This window comes from Xenopus laevis, chromosome 9_10L (genome assembly GCF_017654675.1).
Source record: "Xenopus laevis strain J_2021 chromosome 9_10L, Xenopus_laevis_v10.1, whole genome shotgun sequence".
Lineage (NCBI taxonomy): Eukaryota > Metazoa > Chordata > Amphibia > Anura > Pipidae > Xenopus > Xenopus laevis.
In genome coordinates this window covers 49,124,282-49,147,696 of record NC_054387.1, presented here as the reverse complement: position 1 = coordinate 49,147,696, position 23,415 = coordinate 49,124,282, and the positions used below count along the sequence as shown (strand labels likewise).

At 40.5% G+C, this 23,415-nt stretch overlaps 1 protein-coding gene across 4 annotated transcripts in view; it reads right to left on the bottom strand.

Moving 5' to 3' along the window:
• Positions 1-23,415, bottom strand: part of ogfod3.L (2-oxoglutarate and iron-dependent oxygenase domain containing 3 L homeolog) — a 68,930-nt gene that overhangs the window by 30,660 nt on the left and 14,855 nt on the right. For all 4 annotated transcript variants that reach the window (XM_018233948.2, XM_041575445.1, XM_018233949.2 and 1 more), the window contains 5 exon segments: positions 21,601-21,676; positions 20,430-20,472; positions 15,902-15,966; positions 13,343-13,399; positions 12,433-12,586 (listed from right to left, as the gene is read on the bottom strand). In XM_018233948.2, the coding sequence (XP_018089437.1) occupies positions 12,433-12,586; positions 13,343-13,399; positions 15,902-15,966; positions 20,430-20,472; positions 21,601-21,676 (395 nt within the window).

The following is a 23,415-nucleotide window of genomic DNA, read 5'->3' as shown; positions in this document are numbered from 1 at the left end:
ATTAAGAAAAGCTGTGTAACTGAAGCTAAATTTTATTCTAATCAACCTCCTTGCTAGACCCTGGCCAAGAGAACAGCACAGGAAGAGGAAGAACAGAGAACCAGAAGGAAGGGATCCCTGGCATGGCACTCACAGGAAAAGTGCCCCAGCAAAGAGTAGGGTAAGCCAATTGCCAAGGTTAGTACAGTACTTATAATCCCAGCAAGTCCAAAGCAGACATTCCCTTTAATGTTTTTGTTCCTTTATTAACTGGATATTTTGCAAACAAGCATACCGATATATGCGTAAATATTTGGAATCAAGCACAATGGTCATTCAATAAGTCTGATAACTCGGGATGTCTCTTTCACAGGTCAATATTGTTGCAATGTATAAAGCTGTCAGAATAAGGGACTGTTACTGCAGTGGGATGAAAATAAAGGGCTTACATCGAGCCACAAGGCTAACTCTTTAATGTGAGGGCAAGTCAGACATCTGCTACAGAATGAGAAAAGGTTGGCATGAAGTGGGATATTATCTCTGCAGGCTTGGAGCGCAAACTGACAGATGTGGGCACTTCAGTAAATTACATTTATTTCAAGCCAGTGGAGGAGAGCACAGCACAGACTGCAATAATCAATGACTAATTACTGCTTTTAAAGGCAGGGACCCGTGTACTGGGATCCGTGTACTGGCAAAAGGCAACATTTTAATCACCTGGAGCAGAGAGTATTCCGGCAATGTTATAGCACATACTTTTAAAATGTACAGCTGCACACCATTCATAATCCAGTTTAAGGGCTCTTACAGAGGATCATTTTTACCTGCGCTCCCCTGGGTTCCGGTTTCATGCGTTCAGCCGCAGGAGTAAACGCAATGAATTCTTTTCAATGTGGCTGTACTTACACAGGCACATGTAAGCGCCGAACGCAGGTTGGGACACAGCATGTTGCATTTTACCTGCGTTCAGCGCTTACATGAGTACAGCCACATTGAAAAGAATTCAGTGCGTCTACTCCTGCGCTCCCCTGCAGCTGAACACGCAGGTAAAAACACTCTAAAGAAAGAAAGAGCCCTAAAGAAAATCCACAAGGTTACTTCTCTAGCTGTGAGTGGAAGCTGCCATATTGCCTACCGAGCTGAGATTGTCTACACCATTAACAGTTCAATGCAACCCTCAGTGGAGTAACAAGTAGCCACTAAGCCGCTCAGCAGCATATTTTAGAGTCCCCACAGCTCCACTGCTTAAATTTATTGAAATTGCACATTTGTAGGAACAGGTTGCTAAACACTACTGGCAGCAACAGAAGTAGAGTGTGCTACCCTTATTTCCACACCCCTAATGATTGTAACAATTATCTACATTAAAACTGCAAGAGCCAGAATAAAGGAAATAAATAGCTTTGCTCCTCTGCCTGACACTGCAACGAGCAATGTGACCCCTGCAGTGCTGAGCAAAGGGGCAAAGTACAACGGCACTGGCATTTACTAAATTAGAAGATCCTATCCTAAAGAAATATTATAAACATGATCACTATTAGCCTGTCTGAGTCTAGGAGAAACAGCTTTTCATTATCATTCATTATTTATATATCGCCAACATATTCCACATCATCATTTTTATCAGTCCGCAGAGGAGCTTACCATCTACAGTCCTAATCACTCACTATTGTAATAGGGCTGAACTAGGATTCGGCAGCAGAGATGCCCCCTTAGGGTTCCAGCACATAAAATGTTTATAGGGGTTACGGTTTAATTATCCAAATCCAAGGAGCAATCAGTACTAGGCCCATCTCTTTCATATCCCTTTCTGTGTAAAGGTGGCCATAGACAATTATGATCATTTCTGGAAAAGATCTTTCCAAGAAAGATTGTTCGTTTCAGTACACACTTATAGAGCTGAATCGTCATATATACAAGTACGGCTGTTGTATCAGCTGAAACGTCAGCGACTGTTCACTGAATAAATTGATCCTTTTCGTTCATAAGACCTGCGAGTGCGATCTTCAGTTCTTACTCTACATCTACTTTCTACAAGGACTGCACCCAGGCATCATTTATGTCATTTTCGTGAGTGCTGGCTTCTTCTCCTCATTATAAGTAGAAACAATATATATCTAGGATATCTGATGATTCAGCACTGATGTTAAGGTGCCTTCGATTAAAATTTTCCGCCTGGGCCGATCAATGAACCGACCGATATCCAAGCCTTCTGCCAATATCGGTTGGCTCATATCCTGCTATACACGCACCGAATATCGTATGAATATTAGTTTCATACAATAATATCGGTGCATGTATGGCCACCTTAAGACTTACCTTGGGTGCCGGATCTCTATTTTTTGTCAGTATATTGATCTCCATGTATATTTCTTACAGATTTGAGAGGAAACTGAAGTTCTCTGAATTAGTCTGCAGAAGTAGCCGGAGAAAGTCTATGGGGTCCGTTTACTAAAGTGCGTTAAAAATATTCGCACAAAATATAGACAGAATTTTCGCCAAATATGTTATCGCCAGTTTACTAACCTGCGGTAAATATAAATTTGCGAATTTTCTTGCGCAAGAATAATTGTTCGCCAGTTATCGCATTCACTGAAAATAACGCTACGTACACATTAACGCCTGGTTTACTAAACAGCGAAATCTGCTAAAGACAAAATTAACACCAGAATATTCGCAAACTTTTACCGCCACTATGTAGTGCGTAAAAGTATTTTTTTCACCAGAAAATTCTCAAAGGGGCAGGAAATATCCCATAATACTTTTTTTTTTACCCATCATTCTTTGCTGACAGTCGAGAGATCTGTAGCTATTGCTGACAGGATGTTTTGGCTTCTGCTTCTATCTGGTGCAACAGCAGCAGTTTCAGCTCAGAGTCGTATTATTGGCAGCGGCATCACAGTCCAAGGATTCGTCAGCCTCTACGCTTTTTTGGTTTCATACATTAAACTGTGCATTTCTATAAAGCAAAGAGATTGACTGGTATGATTTCTTTTTTCCATTGATTCTATTGGCACTCTGGTAATGTTGCTGGATGGTATAATCATCAGTCAATAAAGTTTATGAGTTTTGAAGATGCATTTCTGGCCATAAATGTCACAGTAAAAATTGCCATAATATCCGCCATAAAACAAGACTATTTTATAGCATAAATATTCTCAAAAACGTAATTTTTCGCCAGAAAATTCGCAACTCGCTAAAATTACCGCTAACGTAAGCTGGTTCCTTAACGTAGTTACCGCAAGTGATCGCAATGACTTCTGAGCGCATCGCTGTTTAGTAAACTTAGTCGCTGCGAATATTCTAGCGTAAAAATATTCTCAGCGATAACATGCGGAAACTTAAAGTCAGATTTACCGCACTTTAGTAAACGGACCCCTAAGTGCCTTCTAGATAAAACGATAGCCATATGATTCTCCTGAGCAGAAGAGCAAGATTAAGGGGCGCAAAAGCACATTCAGACAGGAATTCTGCCAGTGGAATGGCTACACTGTGCACATCATGCAGCAGCCTGCCTCCTCTGATGCCTCTGAACTTGCTCATTTGAATAATGAGGGAACAGGCAAGTGTCAGGATGGGGCCTTCTAACCCTCTGAACTGCCAAATGCAGACAACACTCTATTCAAGGGGAAACCACAGGTCTCTGTGCCGCAAAATATAGGGCAGATTAGTATAACAGTATAAGCAGATGTATACATACCACCTAGTTATATGTTTCAAGGCAAAAATAAAAGAGACCGATACACTTGCCAAAGATGAGAATACCCCAACATTTCGGCACTAAAGCCTTTTCAAGGGGGATTCTGATGTATGACCAAACCATCTATTGTATAAATACCCTGTTCAGTTCAACTCAGCGAGCTCCGTTTTCGCATGCTTTCTGCAGGAAGTGTGCAAAAACGGAAGTCATTGAGTTGAACTGAACAGGGTATTTAAACACACATCAAAATCCCCCTTGAGAAAGGTCATAGTGCCGAAACGTTGGGGTATTCTCATATTTGGAAAGTGTTTCCATCTCTCGCAGTGGCTTCTTTTTCTTGCCTTGAAACATATTACTAGGTGGTATGTATACATCTGCTTATACTGTTGTATAAAGATTACACCGATCAGCTATCAATGTTATTGTTTTGTTTGCATAATTTTTCGAGTGTGCATGCCCAATATACATTGTTTTGAGCTTTGGGTTACTAATTGTGGATGTACCCCTGGGTTATTTGCACCTCACTTATTTACTGTTGAAGAGAATCTATTTGAAAAAAAACAACAACTTTTTTTGTTGTTGTTGTGTTTCGAGTGCCCTCTATTGATTTGTATCTCTATATGGCCACCTTAACCCCTGACTGTTGCCTCAAAACATCTTAACTGCACCCTGCTCAACCTCTGTAATTGAAAGGCTTCATCTGCCATAGCCCTAAAAATATCATATAGATGGGAAAGAAAAGAAAAGTATTTTTTAGAGCAGTGAAATAGAATTATTGGAGCACCTGTCTGGCAGGGCTCACACTGAAATCCAAGGTACAGAAGGCTCTCAGGGGCCACAGGACTGATAAAAGTTTTTACACAGATAGCTGTGTGGGGAAGAATTGCTGCAGTGAATTAAAGGAGACATTGCTGATGTGCCTTGCTGAGCAGATAGGGGCTTGAAGTGTGAGAGAAGGAAGCTGGGTATGTAGTGCAGAAACATAGGGAACTCTGTAATCAACAGAGGAATCTCACTAACAACAGGGAGGATAAGAGGTGCGCAGTTGATCATAGAGAAAGGAACACACTGCTATAAAGCAGCACAGTGCCATAAAGACAATAAATATATAAAAAGGTGCTAGAGAATTATTTAAATGAAAAAGGAAACATTTTCTAGATGAGGCAGGAGATTTAGTCGTACAGAGTGAAAAGGGGAAGGAGGTCAGCAGAAGATTGCAGTAGGAATAGAACATAGTTTAAAGGACAACTGTCACTATCGACAACATTCAACCAAACTGGCGGTGGTTTAATCAATATGTTTCACAAAGAGATTTTAATATACTTTTGCTAAAAGTTTTGGTGTTCAATTATGAACGCGCCTCCTTAAAGGAAAACTATACCCCCAAAATGAACACTTAAGCAACAGATAGTTCATATCATATTAAGTGGCATATTAAAGAATCTCACCAAACTGGAATATATATTTAAGTAAATATTGCCCTTTTACATCTCTTGCCTTGAGCCACCATTTCGTGATGGTCTGTGTGCTGTCTCAGAGATCACCTGACCAGAAATACTTCAACTCTAACTGTAACAGGAAGAAGTGTGGAAGCAAAAGACACAACTCTGTCTGTTAATTGGCTCATGTGACCTAACATGTATGGTTTGTTTGGTTTGTATGTGAGTACAGTGAATCCTACGATCCCTGGGGGCGGCCCTTATATTTTAAAATGGCAATTTTCTATTTATGATTACCCAATGGCACATACTACTAGAAAAGTGTATTATTATGAAAATGGTTTATTTACATGAAGCAGGGTTTTACATATGAGCTGTTTTATGCAATATCTTTTTATAGAGACTTACATTGTTTGGGGGGTATAGTTTTCCTTTAACGCAAGATTTTTCCTGCTGTGTCCTTGACCGTTAAAAAACCCAATCTCCACAGCACTAAAACCCTGTTGTTATTAGGGAAAAAAAGTTTGTTTACATTACTCTCCCAGGTACAATGGCCCCTAACTATCTGAAGTATCTCAGGCTACAGACGCTAATTAGATTGGCAGGTTGGATAAAGCAGTTAATAAGTTATCACTGCTCTTTTCTGTTCTCCCTGCTGAGTCTTTAGGCAAAAGCCTTGATTGATTCCCAATCTGATGGATCGTTGGGCAGGAATGGCGGAGAAAATTAGGTGCTATTTATTTGTGTGACTGCTCACAGCCTTGTTTGCCTGTGTTTAGTGGCAAGGGGGCACCAACCCTGCCATCAAATGGGCACATGGGAGACATTTGCCAAGGTTTCTGACCGCTTTCACAGGAAAGACCTGAAGATTAATCACCTCGGAACAAAGCTATTTATAAATATAACTGACACAAAGCCTGAAGACGGTGACCATGCTGGGATTTGATTGCAGTTATTCATTTTGAATTCAGAATGGGATTCATGCCTGAGTGGTTTTGATTGTTAAGACTGACGCTGCTCCCACTCCCAATTCCCCCTTTAAAAGCAGAATTGAGATGCAGAGAAAGACATGATGGATTCCTGCGATGATGTGCATGGTCTCACCTGGCCTTGCTTGGATAGTCATTGCACTTGTTTAAGAGATTGCCGAAGATTAGGTTTCATTTGTGAGCTCTATACAGAATCATTAACATCACACACGCAAAGAGAAAACTTTAGCCAAGATAACTGGCAAAGGCAATTTCCATGCAATACTAAGTACCTAAATATACACATATGTGTATGTATATATGGGAATACTTGTGAAAAAAATCAAGTTTAATGGAAAAAATCCAACGTTTCGAACACCAACTGTGCTCTATCCTTGACAAAAAGAACACAGTTGGTGTTCGAAACTTCGGATTTTCTCAGTAAATCGTGATTTTTTTTTCACAAGTATTCCCATTGAGTGCGGTACTATGTTACTTTATTTACCAACACCCAGGCAAGTTGCTAAACAAGCTTAGGGTATATCTATATATATATATATACATATATATATATATAGATATAGATATCTATCTATCTATCTATCTATCTATCTATCTATCTATCTATCTATCTATCTATCTATCTATCTATCTATCTATCTATCTATCTATCTATATATATATATATATATATATATATATATATATATAGACAAATACATAACCCATTATCAATATATTTAAGACAGAGACATTTTGTGCATACCAGCTCCATGTTGTGGCTCCCACCCTTCCCAACTATAGTCAGGTGATCCCACTGGTGTCAAATAAAAGGGCAGCCAAGTTTGGGAGTTTTACTTTGAAAGCAGCTAGTAAATTGCAGGTAAAACTTAGTCCCTTTGTAAAATGTATAATGAAGCAATAGAGTTCTTAATGAATCAGATAAAATTGAGCATAGGACTGGCCAGATATGGGATGACTTTGACGTAGTTGGCCACCTTGAATATATTGCAATATATGGACAAACAATCCCTGTGTTGTTTAAAGGGTAAGGCATTTTTAGCACAAAATGTCTCTGTCTTAAATATATTGATATTGGGTTGAGTGCAGAGGACTCTTGTATTTGTCTATATGTATTTTGTGGTCACAGCCTCATTGCACACCCGCCTAATGGTTTTAAAAATTAGTGGCGAGCACAACTTTTTCTTGATTGTGTGTGTATACACAAACGCACACGCACACACAGTAGAACCCCCATTTTACATTCTTCAGGGAACCAGATAAAAATGGTGTAAAATCCAGAAAAATTTAAAATCAGGGAAATGTATCATACATGATATATAGGTGAGACCATTAATAAAACTATGTAAAATGAGGGAAAACTTAAAATCTTGTGTGTGTGTTGTCTGTCTATCGGTCTATACAGAGGAACAATGATCTGTTTAAGCACTACAATTTGCATAAGTTATTTCTGCAGTCTGAACTCCGCCAAGCCGTTAAAGGCTGCAACTGCACAGATCATGGTCAGTCAATGTTCCAAGATAAAAGATTCAGACTTGAGAGCGAACGACTTATCTAGCATTACTTCCACAGCGACTCTGGGGATGAATTTTTGAAGCACGGACTCACGGGCCCTGCAAATGTAGAAAAATAAGTGCTGCTACCGTCAGCCTTGAGTGACACGTATCACAGAAAGTGACATCTTTTCAGCAGTGGCTTACAGATTGAATTCTGCATTGGGTCTGTTGAGGACTGGAAATGTCTAATCAGAGAGCCTCATCTGCTGTCAATTTATATGTCTCAGTAAAGGCAATTTTGGATGTGTACATATATTTTTAGATTTAATCTTTTTAAATCAGTGTTCCCCCCCAGCTGTTTTTTTCCAGGTGCATTGTGCAGTACTTTCCCCCATTTCCAGGCTCCTGTCCGGCACCTCTGCAGGAAGCCAGAAGCACTGTGCACAGATGTACCCAGTCCTATCGGCTTTGAGAAAAACATTGCTAATAGAAAAAAGAGAGGAGGAAAAGGCTTCTAATTATTATTGGGGGTTTCTTTCCCCTGCTGGCTGTTTTTTATTTTTTAATCTGGGGAAAACACTGCAAACGCTTAAATGCTGTAACTGAAAAATAAAATTTTAAATATACAGTAGGAAATTGGAGGGTTCCTCAGTTTCATAATCAAACCAGTTTAGGGCTCATAATTCTTAAGTGATTTAAATAATACACCTAAACCCTCAGCCATAAAGTAGGACAGGATCAGTTATGAAAAAATCGGGATCAGTTATGATCTGTGTCACTGACAGAATGGTCTGTCATAAAGATAGATAGAATCTCAGTCATAATGCAAGCTACACACAATGGGTATCTGTTATAAATATAGCTAGAGGGTATAGATAAGCTATATTTTCATACTCTACTGTCTAAAGGAAATAATATGATAGCACCCACTCATCCAGGGGAGTAACTATAGAGGAAGCAGACCATGCGGCTGCAGGGGGTCCCAGGAGGTATAGGAGGCCCCATGAGGCCCTAAATAATGACCAATTTCAAAATGTATTGGTAAAGGACAACCTCTGGATATTGTAGGGGTCCTAAAATAATTTACTGTGGGGTCCTGTAATATCTAGTTACATCACTGCACTCATCTGTATAAATATAAAAGAATGTTTTATGCACACCGTAAGCTATACTCTCTACTTTACTTTTTGTCCAAATCTAGACAAAAAAAATACAATCCGTACAGAATACAATCCTTACTAATAAACAAGGTATGTTCCCTCCCTAATGATCCTACCAGGAAACTAGGCTGTTGCTAAGCAGTGTTTCCTGTGCCGCCATACTCTTTGCCCATAACATTCCACTCTGTCTGATGAGCTTGGCTTCCAGCAGAGCCTGGCATGCCACTGAACCAAAAAGAATGAGTCAAGAAGACAGACATTGCCGTATGTTCTTAGGCCAAGCATCTGCTAAACCAGCTTTGGTTTCTTTTGTGGAAGCCGAGAATCACAGGGGAGCAGCCTGCTCACTTCAAGGAAAGAGTATCTATATTGGCAAGGAATCTGAAAGTGGGGAAAATAAAACTAGAGCACAAGTTGATCCTTAAAAAAAAAAACGATATTTAGCAATATTAAAATTAAAATTGTATCCACCAATTAATATATATATTAATATATATATATATATATATATATATATATATATATATATATATATATATACATACATACATACATAATATTTATTGGTGTTGGTTCATCAGTAAGAACCTAGTGAGGTCAAGATGAGGACAGTAAGGCAAAATGAAGACAACAAGGCAACATAAAGGTTTTAGAGCAAAATGGTAGAGGTAGGGAAAGAGGTAGACATTAGTACAACATGACAAAGGTAGGGCATGACAGTGATAGTAGGGCAAAATGAAGACTGTGGGGACAGATGAGGACAGTAATTTAATATGGAGACTGCAGGACAAGATGGAGACTGCAGGGCAAGAAGGCAATTTTAGGACAGGATGGTGACAATAAAACAAGATGTAGACAGTAAGGCAAGATGGAGACATTAAGGCAAAATGAGGTCACGATATAGACAGTAGGGTGACATGGTGGCATAATGGTGACAAAGGGCCAACGTTGTGACGATAAGGCAAGATGACTACTATAATACTACATCAATGCTGCCAGATCTGCAACCCGTCACTGAAATACAACTCCCCTCACCCATCGTCAGCCAAAGGTCATTGGCTGAACAGTCTGCAGATCCCCCAAAATCTTATTTGTTCCCATGCAAAGTCACTGCTAAAGACAGCTTGGCATTCACATATTCTGGTTAGAAAGAAGGTTTGTTAGAGGCAGGGGTTATTCAATTCACTATATACAATGCTATCTCCGTGCCATTCAGTATTCAGCCCAGTGAAAGGCTTTCAATATCAGGAAGTTGAACAGCGACGACTCAATGGTACAAGAAAGGAAAATAAGATGTTGCTTTCCAACCCACTTTATTTCCCCCGGGGGGCTGAATATTCAGAATGCACAGGAGTGAAGGAAACATATTTGTCAGTGTTTATTATAGCGAAGAGCTCTGCTGGGCTCACGTCTGCGCTGCGGCTCCCTTGGGGGAAGCATTTTAACGATAACAGAGTGGATTTGATTGAGAGCTGATATTTATTCAATCACACAAAACCTCCAGGCGGGGGCTTTACATTACCTGGCACAGGCTGCCAATGACTTGTTCTCCCTTGTATATACAGATAGAGATTGAGTGTTTGTGCCGGTTGCAGATTGCAGTAAGATTTGGACACTCGACTAATGGAATTCTCTCTGGTTATTAAAGAAATGTGGGGTAAAAGAATATAGGCAGAGAGCCTTACTAAAAATGATGGGGGGGGGGGCATCACAGCATTTGCGTCAAATTATTGACAATTTTTGTGTTTTTTGACAGGGGCACAGCTACATGTCTGAAGCAATGAGGCTCCCATCCCGCTACTAACAGGTGCATTTTATGTAGGCTGAAAAAAAATGCACAGACAGAGACAAGCATTCCCTCGTTATCCAATATAAAACCTACACAAAGCGCTCAGAGTGGGTCAATTGCGAAGTTTGTTGGCCCAATTAATTTGCCGGAAAAAGCAGCCACAAACAAGGCAAATATTGTCGATCGACTCGTGGGTCGCACGGTCAGATATATAAAGATTTAAGAGGATTTATTTGCTGGAGTAGAAAAGCATAGTAGGAAAAGGAAAGAACCTTCTTGCTAAGCTTTTAAAGTACAAGTAAAACTTTATTAACTGGGGGGGCATTTGTAAGGCTATTTGTAATGAAAACAATGGCATAATTATTTTTCCTCTATGCTGGGAATTTTTCCTCTTCTAGGCACAAGCATGTGTGTCTTTGTGTGACAAGGAAATATAGGGACTAAAGCATTATGTAATATATAAATTATATTATATACCATTACAGGTATGAATGGGGCTTTGCAAGGGTTTTATGACACACATAATTAGAACTGCTTCCTCATACAAAAGATCCCATCATGCACTGTGAAAACAGCGCTCACCTCTGGCCTCCATTACTGGCAACACCTTGTGAGCCATTCCAGTTCAAAGCACAGACAGAAATTTCAATTAGACTTTCCCATGGGAGCTCCCAAGAGCACAGAAGTGACTTGGCTTTTTCCCCTCCCTGCCAGGAAACTGCAGATCTCAGACTCTTTATTGTATGATAAATTCTATTCATCTACTCTAAGGGATGAATGCATTCCATCACTGCCCTGAGCACCCTGCCTTTCCATTGTACCCTGCAACATGAACCCACATGCTTTCCAATAGGGAAATCATTACAAGTGACAGTATCAGTCAGCATCACCCTGACAGTTCCTACTCTAAGGTAAACAATATGAGAGCTCCTAACCATACACAGTAGCTAAATATATAGTAACAATTAGGGATGCACCGAATCCACTATTTTGGATTCGGCCAAACCCCCGAATCCTTCTCGAATGATTCGGCCGAATACCGAACCAGAATTTGCATATGCAAATTAGGGGTGGGAAGAGGAAAACCTTTATTACTTTCTTGTTTTGTGACAAAAAGTTACGCGATTTCCCTCCCCGTCCCTAATTTGCATATGCAAATTCAGGTTCTGTTCAGCCAGGCAGAAGGATTCAGCCGAATCCTGCTTAAAAAAAGCTGAATCCCGAACTGAATCCTGCATTTGGTGTATCAATATGGTGCCAGTGTTATGTCTGTGGGAAATGATGACGAAGGCTGATATTGGGGGGAGGGCAATTATAAAATAAAATTGCATTTCACAGTGCAGATATGTTTTATATATTAATATATTCTTAGTTTAATTAAGTGCGACGACCTTTAGGACATAATTGCCCTGGTTTAATAATATGCATTAAATGTTCATTTAATAATATGCATTAAACGTTCAGCCCACACAATAGTGCCTGAGGAGAGGACATGCATGTACTTACTGTGAACCTGCTGTGCACAACGCAGCTTTTTAAAAAAAGGCAAACAGCTCATTATTGGAAAGGAAAATAACTAGTTGTGGGGGGGGGGGGGGGGGGGGGTTGAGCGGGAAGCCCACAGCTTACTGTTCTCCCAATAATTTCACCACTATACAGAGATGATCTTGAATATCCACTAATGCATTTGTCTGCAGGAATGGAGAAACAGGGTTTGGGTGAGACACTACACAGTCATGTGACTTGCACCTTATTAATACAGGGCTGACACTCTACACAGGCATATAGCTTTGCAGTATGGGGCTGAAACTATACACAGTCATGTAGCTTTCACCTTATTAATATGAGGCAGACAATATACACAGCCATATGGCTCTCACCTTGTCAATATGGGGGTGCCAGTATTCATCGTGAGAGGTTTTGGCTTCTGAGCTGTTCATGCGTGAGAAGAATGTGGGTTTGGTGAGGTGAAGGGAGGAGACACTAATATTGAAGGTTCTTGCAATTTCGTGCTGGATCTTCAGTCGCACCTCACTGTGTGGGTAAAAATGTGTAAAATAAGAGGTGAGCGATTAGAATGCCACTAGACATATGAAGGCTGAAGCAACCTCAGATTAACCCCAACATATTTGCAGGGCAAAGCAGTTTTACATATGGGTTGCTTCTAAACTCATGTCCAAATTAATTCTCCCTGTCCAACCCTAATTATGCTATGAAATTGAATTAGGTTTCCAGCCTCGATGTGCTGGCCACAGCTCAGATAAATACACGGACGCACCGCTCTTGTCATGATGAAAGAAAGCTTGCTCATCATACCTACTCTGCACTGTCGCATTCTTCACCACAACACGGCTGTGATTGATCTGGCCAATTACAGACGGCCACTCTGCGCTCGCATGGATGGACACACTGAGACTGCAACGCTAATCAGATTCATTAAGCAGGACTTGGGCCTTTAAATGAATTAGTTGCTTCTAAGGTAATTACACAGTAAGAGTCAGTTTATTGCTGAAAAAGGCATCGGCAGGGTTAACGGTCCCTGGTGTTTTCAGGAAAAGCCTAAATGCCAGACAGCCTTTGCCATTTGTAGTAGCAAGGCCTTAGCCTGCAATATTACATACGATAAAGAAAGCAATTTATAGGTCAATGGATAGATGAACCTGAATACCCTAATACTGTTGATTGAAATCTCCCTTTTGGACACACACACAGGTGAACCTCAGCATCAAATCTCTTCCTTTTCATTCAGTACTAAGAACGGTGACCAACATTCTGTTTGTTTTTACTTACCGATACAGCTCAAAGTCTTCCTCAGACATGACATCTTTGATTTTTTCTCCAAAGAACCTGCAAAAGTGAAGACAAAATGGTCATACTCCATTCAAAGAGAAATACAGTCATTGGGGGCAGCCAGTCTTCATAGAAAATATCAGAATTACCTTTGCAGCAGATGCAGAGGGGGAAATCTATGTAAGAGCATAGAAAATAGGGTACTTTTTCCTTTTATTGCTGGTGCATCTCAGGGACCACAAATCACAGGTATGAGCTCTACCCATATGGTAGCCAAAAACCAAGGCAAATTCTTTACTGTATAACTGTGTATATACAGTTAACTGTGTATAAAGGATACAGCTTTATACTTTAACAGTCCGTGAGACTAGCAGCAAAGTAAATATACCTAATGTATAAGCTGTGTTTTTATAACATTGACTCAAGCAAGAAGCAGCAAACGTACTTGCGATATTAGTGTTTTAGGTAAGAAAGTACTGCATGAGACTTTCTGCTTTTAATGAGAAAAATGAGTGATTCTGCAAGCTCAGAATGTCATTTTGCAGGTTAACAGCACAATTTATCTTCCAGGACTCAGCAGAATGTATTCATACCAAGTATAATGTGGCATAATTGGTAATAAATCACTTGGGTTAGAGGGAAACAAGTGTCCTTCGCTCTCAGGAAGCGTGAAAACTGTGGGAAGGACTAACAATGAGTTCTTGGGGTGCGAGATTCGGGGCCAAAGTCAATCAGTCAGAAGATCAGGGACTCTGCACAGGGAGGTAGGAGAGACCACAGCCAGTAGAGAGAGTCAAGGGGAAAAAAAAAGAGGTGAAAACAGAATACAAGGGAGTAAATATGGTGGCATAGCTTATTGTATCTCTCTGTACCGGCTATGAGCACACTTGGGGGGCTGTTCCTGCTGAATTGTGCTTAGTACAAGAGAAAACTATGCAGACACAGTTTTATGGTATCTCTCTGCACAGATTATGAGCAAATTTAGGGACTATTCCTGCTGAATTGTGCTTAGCACAGGGGAATACCTATGCTGCCATAGTTCTATGGTATCTCTCTGTACAGGCTATGAGCAAACTTAGGGGGCTGTTCTAGCAGAATTGTGCTTAGTACAAGCTAGAAGCAAGTTAAGGGAACTAAACTGTAGCTACTAGGGATGCACCGAATCCTGGATTCGGTCTTTTTCAGCAGGATTCGGCCGAATCTTTCAATGGCCGAACTGAAAAGGAATGACCATATAATGTAGTGTTGCTCCTGCACTGGTAAAACGGGTGTGTTGCTTTAGAAACTCTATTAAAGTTTATATAAACAAGCTGCTGTGTAGCCATTGGGGGCAGCTATTCAAGCACAGGATACACAGTAGGTAACATATATGTTCTGAAGAATCCCATTGTATACTACTGAGCTTATCTGTTTTCTGCTGTGCAACTGTGCCTGTTGTGTTTCTGAAGCAAACACACCAGTTTTACCAGTACAGGGAAACACTACATTATATTGTCACTTTTAAGCCACTTGAATTTTTCTGGCGTTACTGTTCCTTTAAGTAAACCTTTAGTAAGTTATTGACTTGCTTGTTGTTTACGTCTTAATTTTTTTATATTGATTTTTTTTTTGCCTTCATCTTCTGCCTCTTTCTAGCTTTCATATGGGGGGTGTCAATGACCCTAGGAACCAAAAAAAACCTGCCTCTCCATGCTACAGCACTAGAGGGGGGGGGGGTTGAATTGTATGCCACTGGGGGGACAGAATGGATATTAAGATATTATAGGAACCCCCTTCCCAATATATCTCCCACCAGATAATCAGCATAAGGTTACCACAATGTCTCATACTGAGTGGGAGAGGTGCACCCCTTTATTCTACTCCCCTACTGTAATTGTACTAATGAAAGCTGGCACCCATAATTTCACAATACACAGACATATATATCCTCTACTTGCATGGTTCCCCAACCTATCACTGTAAAAAAATCCATAGTGACTGGCCACAACATCAAGTAGTGTGTTGCTTGCTATCAGTATACATTTATACATATACAGTATTTATTAATATGACAGCCAGCTCCTGCAATCATCTGTGACTGAATTGTAATTACATTGGTCCCTGAATTGGGGTCACTGCAGAACAGGATGGGGTTACACTTCTGTAGGTCCAATCATCTGACCCATGGGACAAACTTGAACCTCCACCCAATCACAATAAGCGCAGAAGGCAAACTGCAGTGGGGTGCTCAAGAGGTGAGCCACTTTACAGTACAATGCAATATTTTTCCCAAAACCATTAATGTCACTTTATCATTTGAGCAATGAAAGTGTAGAAAGGTTCAGGCTACCCAGACTGTGGGATTGGTAGGCGGCAAATAAATATAAAATGTGGTTTAAGAGCAGAGAACTGTACTGAGAGAAAAATAAGGCAGAATAGGTAAAAAAGAAGCGTACGAACCAAAGAGAAGAGTGGGAGGATAAGAGTGTGGGAGAAATGCATGTAGGCTGGGAGTGTGTGCTGGGGAAGAGGATTTAAAGTAAAAGATCTTGAAGTTTAAAAGACAAATCAGGCCCTTACCGGTACATATTTACAAATTTCTTTCCCATTGATAGGGCCCCTGAGTGCAAGTCTAGGATGGAAGCCTAAGAAAAAGCAATAAAAGATTGTGACACAAATGCTTTATTCAAGGCATAAACAGTCAGTTCCCCACAACTCCCCCCCCCAGATTTAAATGTACACTACTTTCAATAAAGTCTTCTATGTAGCCTCTGTGTATTAGCTATGATATCCAGGCTTAGATTAGATGGCTCCTCCATCACCATGCATCATATGGAGACACCAGCAGAGTGTAAAACGATTAAAGCAGTTCTGTCCAGCAGAAAAACACTGGCTGAATATGCCTTGTGCACTATGGGCCTTATAGGGTTACGTCTGATTCAATTTTGAGCTAATTCCAAATATATATATATTATATTATATTAATATTTTCCCCAACGTATTTGTAAGATTGGGTACAATTATCCTACAGCACAAGTTGATTCCTTAAAAAGGGTTGTTGACTTTAAATTAATTTTTGATGTAGAGAAAAATTTTTGCTATTGGATTTCATTTTTTATTATTTGTGGTTTTTGAGTTTTTTTTTTTATTCAGCAGCTCTCCAGTTTGCAGTTTCAGTTATCTGGTTGCTAGGGTCCACATAACCCTAGCAACCATGCATTGATTTGAATGAGAGACTGCAATATAGGAAAGGGCCTGAATAGAAAGAGGAGTAATAAAAAGTAGCGATAACAATAAATTCGTAGCCTTAGTCGTTTTTTAGATGGGGTCAGTAGCGACCGACACTGAAACAGTCAAAAGATGAATGCAAATAATTAAAAAATGATAAAAAATGAACGCCAAAAGAAAAGTTGCTCAGAATCAGCCATTCTAAAACATAATAAAAATGTACTAAAAGGTGAGCCACCCCTTTAAGAAACGTTTAGAACAGCAAAAATCAACTGCCCCATTTAACTGAAATGGGAAACTGCCCAGATAATCTTATTTTCCCTATGCTTTATTCAGAAGAAATAATATGCAAAGGAATCCAGGCTGTTTCCTCACAATACTTATAATGGCAATTAAAAATAAAAAACAACGTTGTGCTCCATTCTTTCTTTTTTTACAAGGAAATTAAATGATAATTTTAGGGCAGATAAAGGAATAAGTCTTGTGGAAAATAAAGAATCAAGACTGTTCCATGTCGGCACTGATAAAGGGTGAGGTACGGCACAGAGAAACAGCAGGGCTGTGAAGCTGCACAGTGGAATCTCTATCGGGAAAGGCAAACGGCTCTGTGTTCGGCATAAAAACATTTCCATTTACTAATCGGGAGGAGGAAGCTGGAAAATTAGAATAGAAGGATTCACAGCTGGTTAAATTGCTCCACGCTCACCAGTTAGCCAAGGGTTGGCCAAAATCTCAGCGAGGTAGGAGAGAACATTTTAATAGCAGCATTACAAAAATAAATGCTATTAAATATGCCTGTTGATAACACTTTGCGGCTCAGGGGTCTGGACCCTGATCTAATTTAGCTCAGGTACATAATACAAGAGAGCTGCACCCTTTATAGCCCATAAACGTGGTACTTGATGACAGGAGCACACTGGCCTGAGAAAGATAAAGCACAAGGAAAGTCACAGTCACTAGTGGTGACCCAACTTACATTTTACCCAAATATGGCACCCCTTCATCTGGCAAGTTGATATACTAGAGGGAAGGTACATTGTGGGGATGAACAACACAGGGCAACACGGTATTTAAGACCCAATGTGAGTCCTGTACTTAAAGGAGAACTAAACCCTAAAAATGAAAGTGGCTAAAAATGTAATTTTTATATACTGAGCTTATTGCACCAGCCTAAAGTTTCAGCTTGTCATTAGCAGCACTGGTCCAGGACTTCAAACTTGTCACAGGGAGTCACCATCTTGGAAAGTGTCTGTGAAATTCATATGCTCAGTGGGCTCTGAGCAGCTGTTGAGAAGCTAATCTTAGGGGTCTTCGCAAATTTACAAACAGAAAATGAGGTTGGCCTGTAAGAATAGCTGATGCTACAGGGCTGATTATTAAATTCTGATGCTAATTGCTTTGGTTTCTGTGCTGCCATGTAGTAATTATCTGTATTAATTACTAATCAGCCTTCTATTGTGACATTTATATTCTATGTGTACTGTATATTTTGAGTGGGTCCCTAAGCTCAGTAAGTGACAGAAGCACAGAGCATGTGCAGTGACTCAGCAGAAAAAAAGATGGGGAGCTACTGGGGCATCTTTGGAGGCACATATTTTCCCTGCTAAAGGACTGTGGTTGCCTTGGGCTGGTACAGCACATCAAAACATCCATCATGTACAACATTTCTAGCTTAGTTCTCAGGCTTAGTTCTCCTTTAAGGGACAAGATATGGTGAGAAAATTTGTTAGGTACCCCGCAAGAATACAACTGCTTACTTTTAACCTGGCCTATAGTGAGACTTTACTATAGTGTAAACCAATAAAAATATATAAAGATAAAAAATAGTTACTAAGTAACCGTTGGCTTAAAATTGTTTGCTACTTTTTGTCTTGAACAACACTGTTTGCTAATTAATATCCTTTTATAGAATATCAACTGTAGCTGCGTTATATTGTTGCACCTTACTCAATGAACTTTTTCAACATGACTGATGTACCTTCTATTTATAGATTTCACACGCTTTTTAGCCAGAATGGATTTGGGTTAGCACAATAACATTTTTATGGACAATGATTTTATGGACACTAATTTTACACAATGATGTTGCACAATAGAGGGGATTTGTGGACTGCTATATTTTTAATCTTTATATATTTTTATTGGCTTACACTTGCTAAGAAGAAAAAACACTATTGTTAATAATTTATGCAAATTGATTAATTGTTTCACCTATATATATCTTGTTCACTAATGATTCCGTATGCTTGAGAAAGGGGCGTGGCCCCGAAACGTTGCACATTCCGCACTTTTTGAATTAAAGCAAGGGTCACCTGCTGCAAACGCTTTGTGTGCCAGTATTTTCTGTTCCTGGATTTACTTGGGAGGCTGCCGTGTCCTCTCATACTGAGCACCAAGCTATAATCGCTAAGGACTGCTGTGGGTGTGCGATCGCTCTATCTTGTTTCAGTACTTTACTATAGTGTGCCAGCCCAGGGGGCAGGGGCTCCCTGGGAAATTGAGTCAAGATGGCAGAGCAATGGCCCTATAAAAATTATTTATTTTCTTCACTAGGGTGATTCCTAAGAATTTGCCCCCAGTGAATATGGCTTATTTTGTCCTTAAGGGCTCTTACTCATGAGCGTTTTTACCTGCGCTCCCCTGCGTTCCGTTTTTTGGCGTTCAGCCGCAGGGGAGCACAGGAATAGACGCATTTCATTATTTCAAATGGGGCTGTAGTCACACAGGCGCGTGTAGGCGCCGAACGCAGGAAAAATGCAGCATGTTGCGTCTCAACCTGCGTTCGGCGCCTACACACGCCTGTGTGAGTACAGCCCCATTTGAAATAATGAAATGCGTCTATTCCTGCGCTCCCCTGCGGCTGAACGCTGAAAAACGGAACGCAGGGGAGCGCAGGTAAAAACGCTCATGAGTAAGAGCCCTAAGTAAAGTACTTGCAGCCCTCTGTGATCCTGCCTCACACATCTTCCTATGTGCCTCCCCTACAGTAGGCACGACAATCAATATAATCATTTCATAGTACCCCAAATACATTTGTAAGTTCTCTAATTGATCGATATATGATCCCTGTTAAATTTCCTGCTAGTCATTAAAGAGTTTATAGCAAGCACTGCCCTATACACACCCCATCTCCTACCCATTTGGCACAGGTGCTGATCATGTACAAGAAGGGTAGCTCTGCAACTGTCTGGCAGCAGGGTGGGGGGGTTAAAAAAAATATACATTATTTTTTTTTTTCTTTATTGGCCACCTGAGCCATGTGTCTCGGGTGCCTATATAAAAAAAACAAGTTTCTGCTGCTAGACTATATAATCTTTCCTTGCGACAGACAACACAACATCTAAAGCATGCTATGTCTCTCTCTATGATCCCTTCTATTATCTCCTTCTTTCTAAAGAAAATCCCATTGCTCACACAGATGTCTGGTCTGGTGACTGCTATTATAAAGCCCCGTATTAACGGCATTTAATTGTCAGAACTGTCCTTATAATTCTCAGCTCTGACTTCCATCTGTCCGTCGGAATTCGGGAAAATCATTATCACATCTGAACAGCAGTGCAGTGAGACTCTCATGGAGCCTCAGCCAAGACAGAAGAAAGGGATAGGAAGGCATCACGTTGTATCACAGATAGTTGGAATACCAGGGTGGAACAAGTTCTTCCATGGTGGATAATTCTATTGCAGACAAAAGGGAAGCATATTGGCATGCACAACAGGCAGCTGTATTTCAATGAGCAGACTTTTGTGATTGTCAGTTTAATTGTTGGCTTTCTCTCTATCAGATCAAAGATACACTAATGAAATGGATTAGTAGAAGAGAAATGGTGCAGCAGCAACACAACGTCCCCCACTTTCACAGTCTCTGATGCACAATACTCACCCCTCCATCGGATCCTCCAAGAGAGAGGCCAGCCTCAGCTAATCTGGTTGGGAGGAACATAATAATGCCATTAATAACTTTTCTGCTTGAAACCTTATCAACCACAGATGAAAACATGGCCATTCAGCAATGGCTCGTAGAATATCAGAACAGTGAATATGTCACCCTAACTTACTACTCCCTGGGAAGGAACTCATAGAGAGCCCATAAACATATCAAGGGTACATTAGCATACAAATGCACCTGTCCTTATGACAAACTCATGCAAGCGCACTTACAATCGTATGCTAGATTAAAGAGAACTAAACCACAAACTCATGTGGGGTGCCAAATTGCTAGGTGCCCCCACTGACTATAATCGTTTTTACTGGCTTGCCCTACCATAACCATCTTGCCCTACAGTAATCATCTTCATCTACTGTCACCATTGTTCCATTCTCTTGCCATCTGATCTACTGTTACCTACTTTTGCCATGTTGCCTAACTCTCTCCATCAAGTTCAGTGGTTCCCAACCAGTGGCTCGCAAGCAACAGGTTGCTCACCAACCACTTGGATGTTGCTCCCAGTGGCCTCAAAGCAGGTGCTTATTTTTGAAAGCTTGGCTAGAAGGCAAGTTTTGGTTGCATAAAACCAGGTGTACTGACAAACAAAGCCTCCTGTAGGTTGCCAGCTCATAGGGGCTACCAAATAGCCAATTACAGCTCTTATTTGGCATCCCCGGGGACTTATTTCATGCTTGTCTTGCTCCCCAACGCTTTTTACATTTGAATGTGGGTCATGGGTAAAAAAAGGTTGGCAACCCTGCCCTGATCTAGTTCTATGGTCTTTGTCTTGCTTTATGATTTCTGTCTCGACCCTGCGGTCTCTCGACCCCAGTTGCTGCTTCCTCTCAGGAATCCCCTTCTCCAAATAAACCCAGACACATTAACAATAAAGTAGTCACCAAATAAGTACTGTACCGCAAAAGCATCTGGCCAGAGCAGTACAGAAGTTATTGGGAGCCTGCAGCAAGATGGTAGCATTAGGATTTACACTGGCTTGTGTGTTGAGCACTAGCCCTGGGCACTCTCTGTCACTTGGGTGTGACATTTACTGATTCTGTTACCAGACAGGCAATTTAGGTACTGACTGGCAAGACCAGGTTTGTGCAGTTGAGCTGCAGCCTCGTACCTGCGCATCTTCTGAGCCTCCTGGAGTGTTATAACAGAGTCTGTCATGGCTCGTCCGCATTTCCTTGGTGTGCAAGCTGGCAAAGAAAATCAGTATGCATATCAGGTGCAAGTAATGATGCTGAAAAAACTTCCAGACACAAGAACCCAGGAAAGAGCACAGCGAGAAAATAATATTTAATTTCATTAGAAACTGAATGTGCTTCACACTTCCCAGACATTCTCATAGACTGACTGGGGCTTATTGTTCCATTTATTTTATTGATTTCTTGGCACAAAGGCAAATTATCCATACATATTTAAGGAATCTACAGGGTTGGGCAGAGAGGACGCAATGCAGGCAGGAGGGATTCTAAGTTTGCTTACCTTATATAAGTATATAAACAATGAACAATAAACACAATGAAACAAGTGAAAGTTTATGTTTTTCCTTCCAGAATCTTAATTATATGGAAATGTCAATAGAAACTGATTGCGCAGAAGCAACAGGATCCTTCAGGCACAGGCCATGTGTGCCACTGATAAAGTCTTTCCCAGGAAACTAATTGGGTTTTTTAATCCCAATTATTCCTACACCCTTACCAGAACTGCAACCTGAGGCACTCCAAATTTTCATTTTACACTCACACCATTGCAGGTTTTGAACCTTGCTATAAATATGTTGGCACTTCTTTAAGCAAGATTTTAAGGGGACGGATTTAAAAGAAGGCCAATATTCCAATTTCCCAAATAAAGAATACTAAGGGGCAAATCTACTTAGCTCCGAAGTTGCGCAAGCGTAGGCTTCGCCGCATTTTGCAAATTCACGAAGATCTGAAGTTGCGCACAAGTCACTGATCGTTTGCGAAGTTGCGCTAGCGATGTTACGATCAGCGTTTTGAAGTTACGCTAGCAATGCCTAATTTAATTACGGCGCCAAGTTAAAGTACAATGGACATATATGTAGCAGCAAATACATTACACTACTCAAGCCTGGGAAACCTTCATAAAATAAAATAGAGTTGTTATTTTGCCCTATACATGTGCCCACTGTATAGTTTAGGTGCCATATGTTAGGAAATGTAGGGGGGAAGGAGAAAAAATTTACAATCTTTTTCAGCCTATCACCCTTAAAAAAGTAAAAAACGCCAGTGTTTTTTGGGACTTAGAAAAAATGTCAACTTTTTTTTGAAGCAAGTCCTATCTACTGTATTGCACTTCGCCTGGTATGAGGTGGCGAAGTAAAGTCTGGCGCAAGAGGTAACGTTCACGAAAATCCGCAACTTAGTGAATTAGCATAGTCACGTCTCTTCGCCAGAGCGCATCTTTTCCTGGTGTAAGGGTGCGAAGTAGCACCAGAGTAGGTCCACTTCGCTAGCGAATTTACGTCAGCACGCCTTAGTAAATCGGCAAAGTGGCAAAACGACGTCACGCTGGCGAATTTTCACTAGCGTTAGCCACTTTGTCCTTTAGTAAATTTGCACCTAAGCCCTAATGACTGAGACAAATTTTGTTTTGCAGCAGTTAATCCCAATCTACAGGCAAACACAGGACCATGGAAACAAGGAAATGGCGAAGAGCCATAATCAAACACTTGCTTAAGCTGTACAACAAGGAATGGGATCCTCTACTAATTACCCAGTTATACCCAGCAGCCAAGTTACCCTTGGTTTCACTGGCTGATCGGTCCACAGAAGATACCAAGAAAATGTATTACCATTTCAGATGTACTAAGTGAGAAATGTTATTACGATTTTATCATCCTGTTCTCTTCTAGCACCATGCTCTGTTCTGCACCACGCATGTCAATTCTTATTAAATATTGAATGTCCTGGAG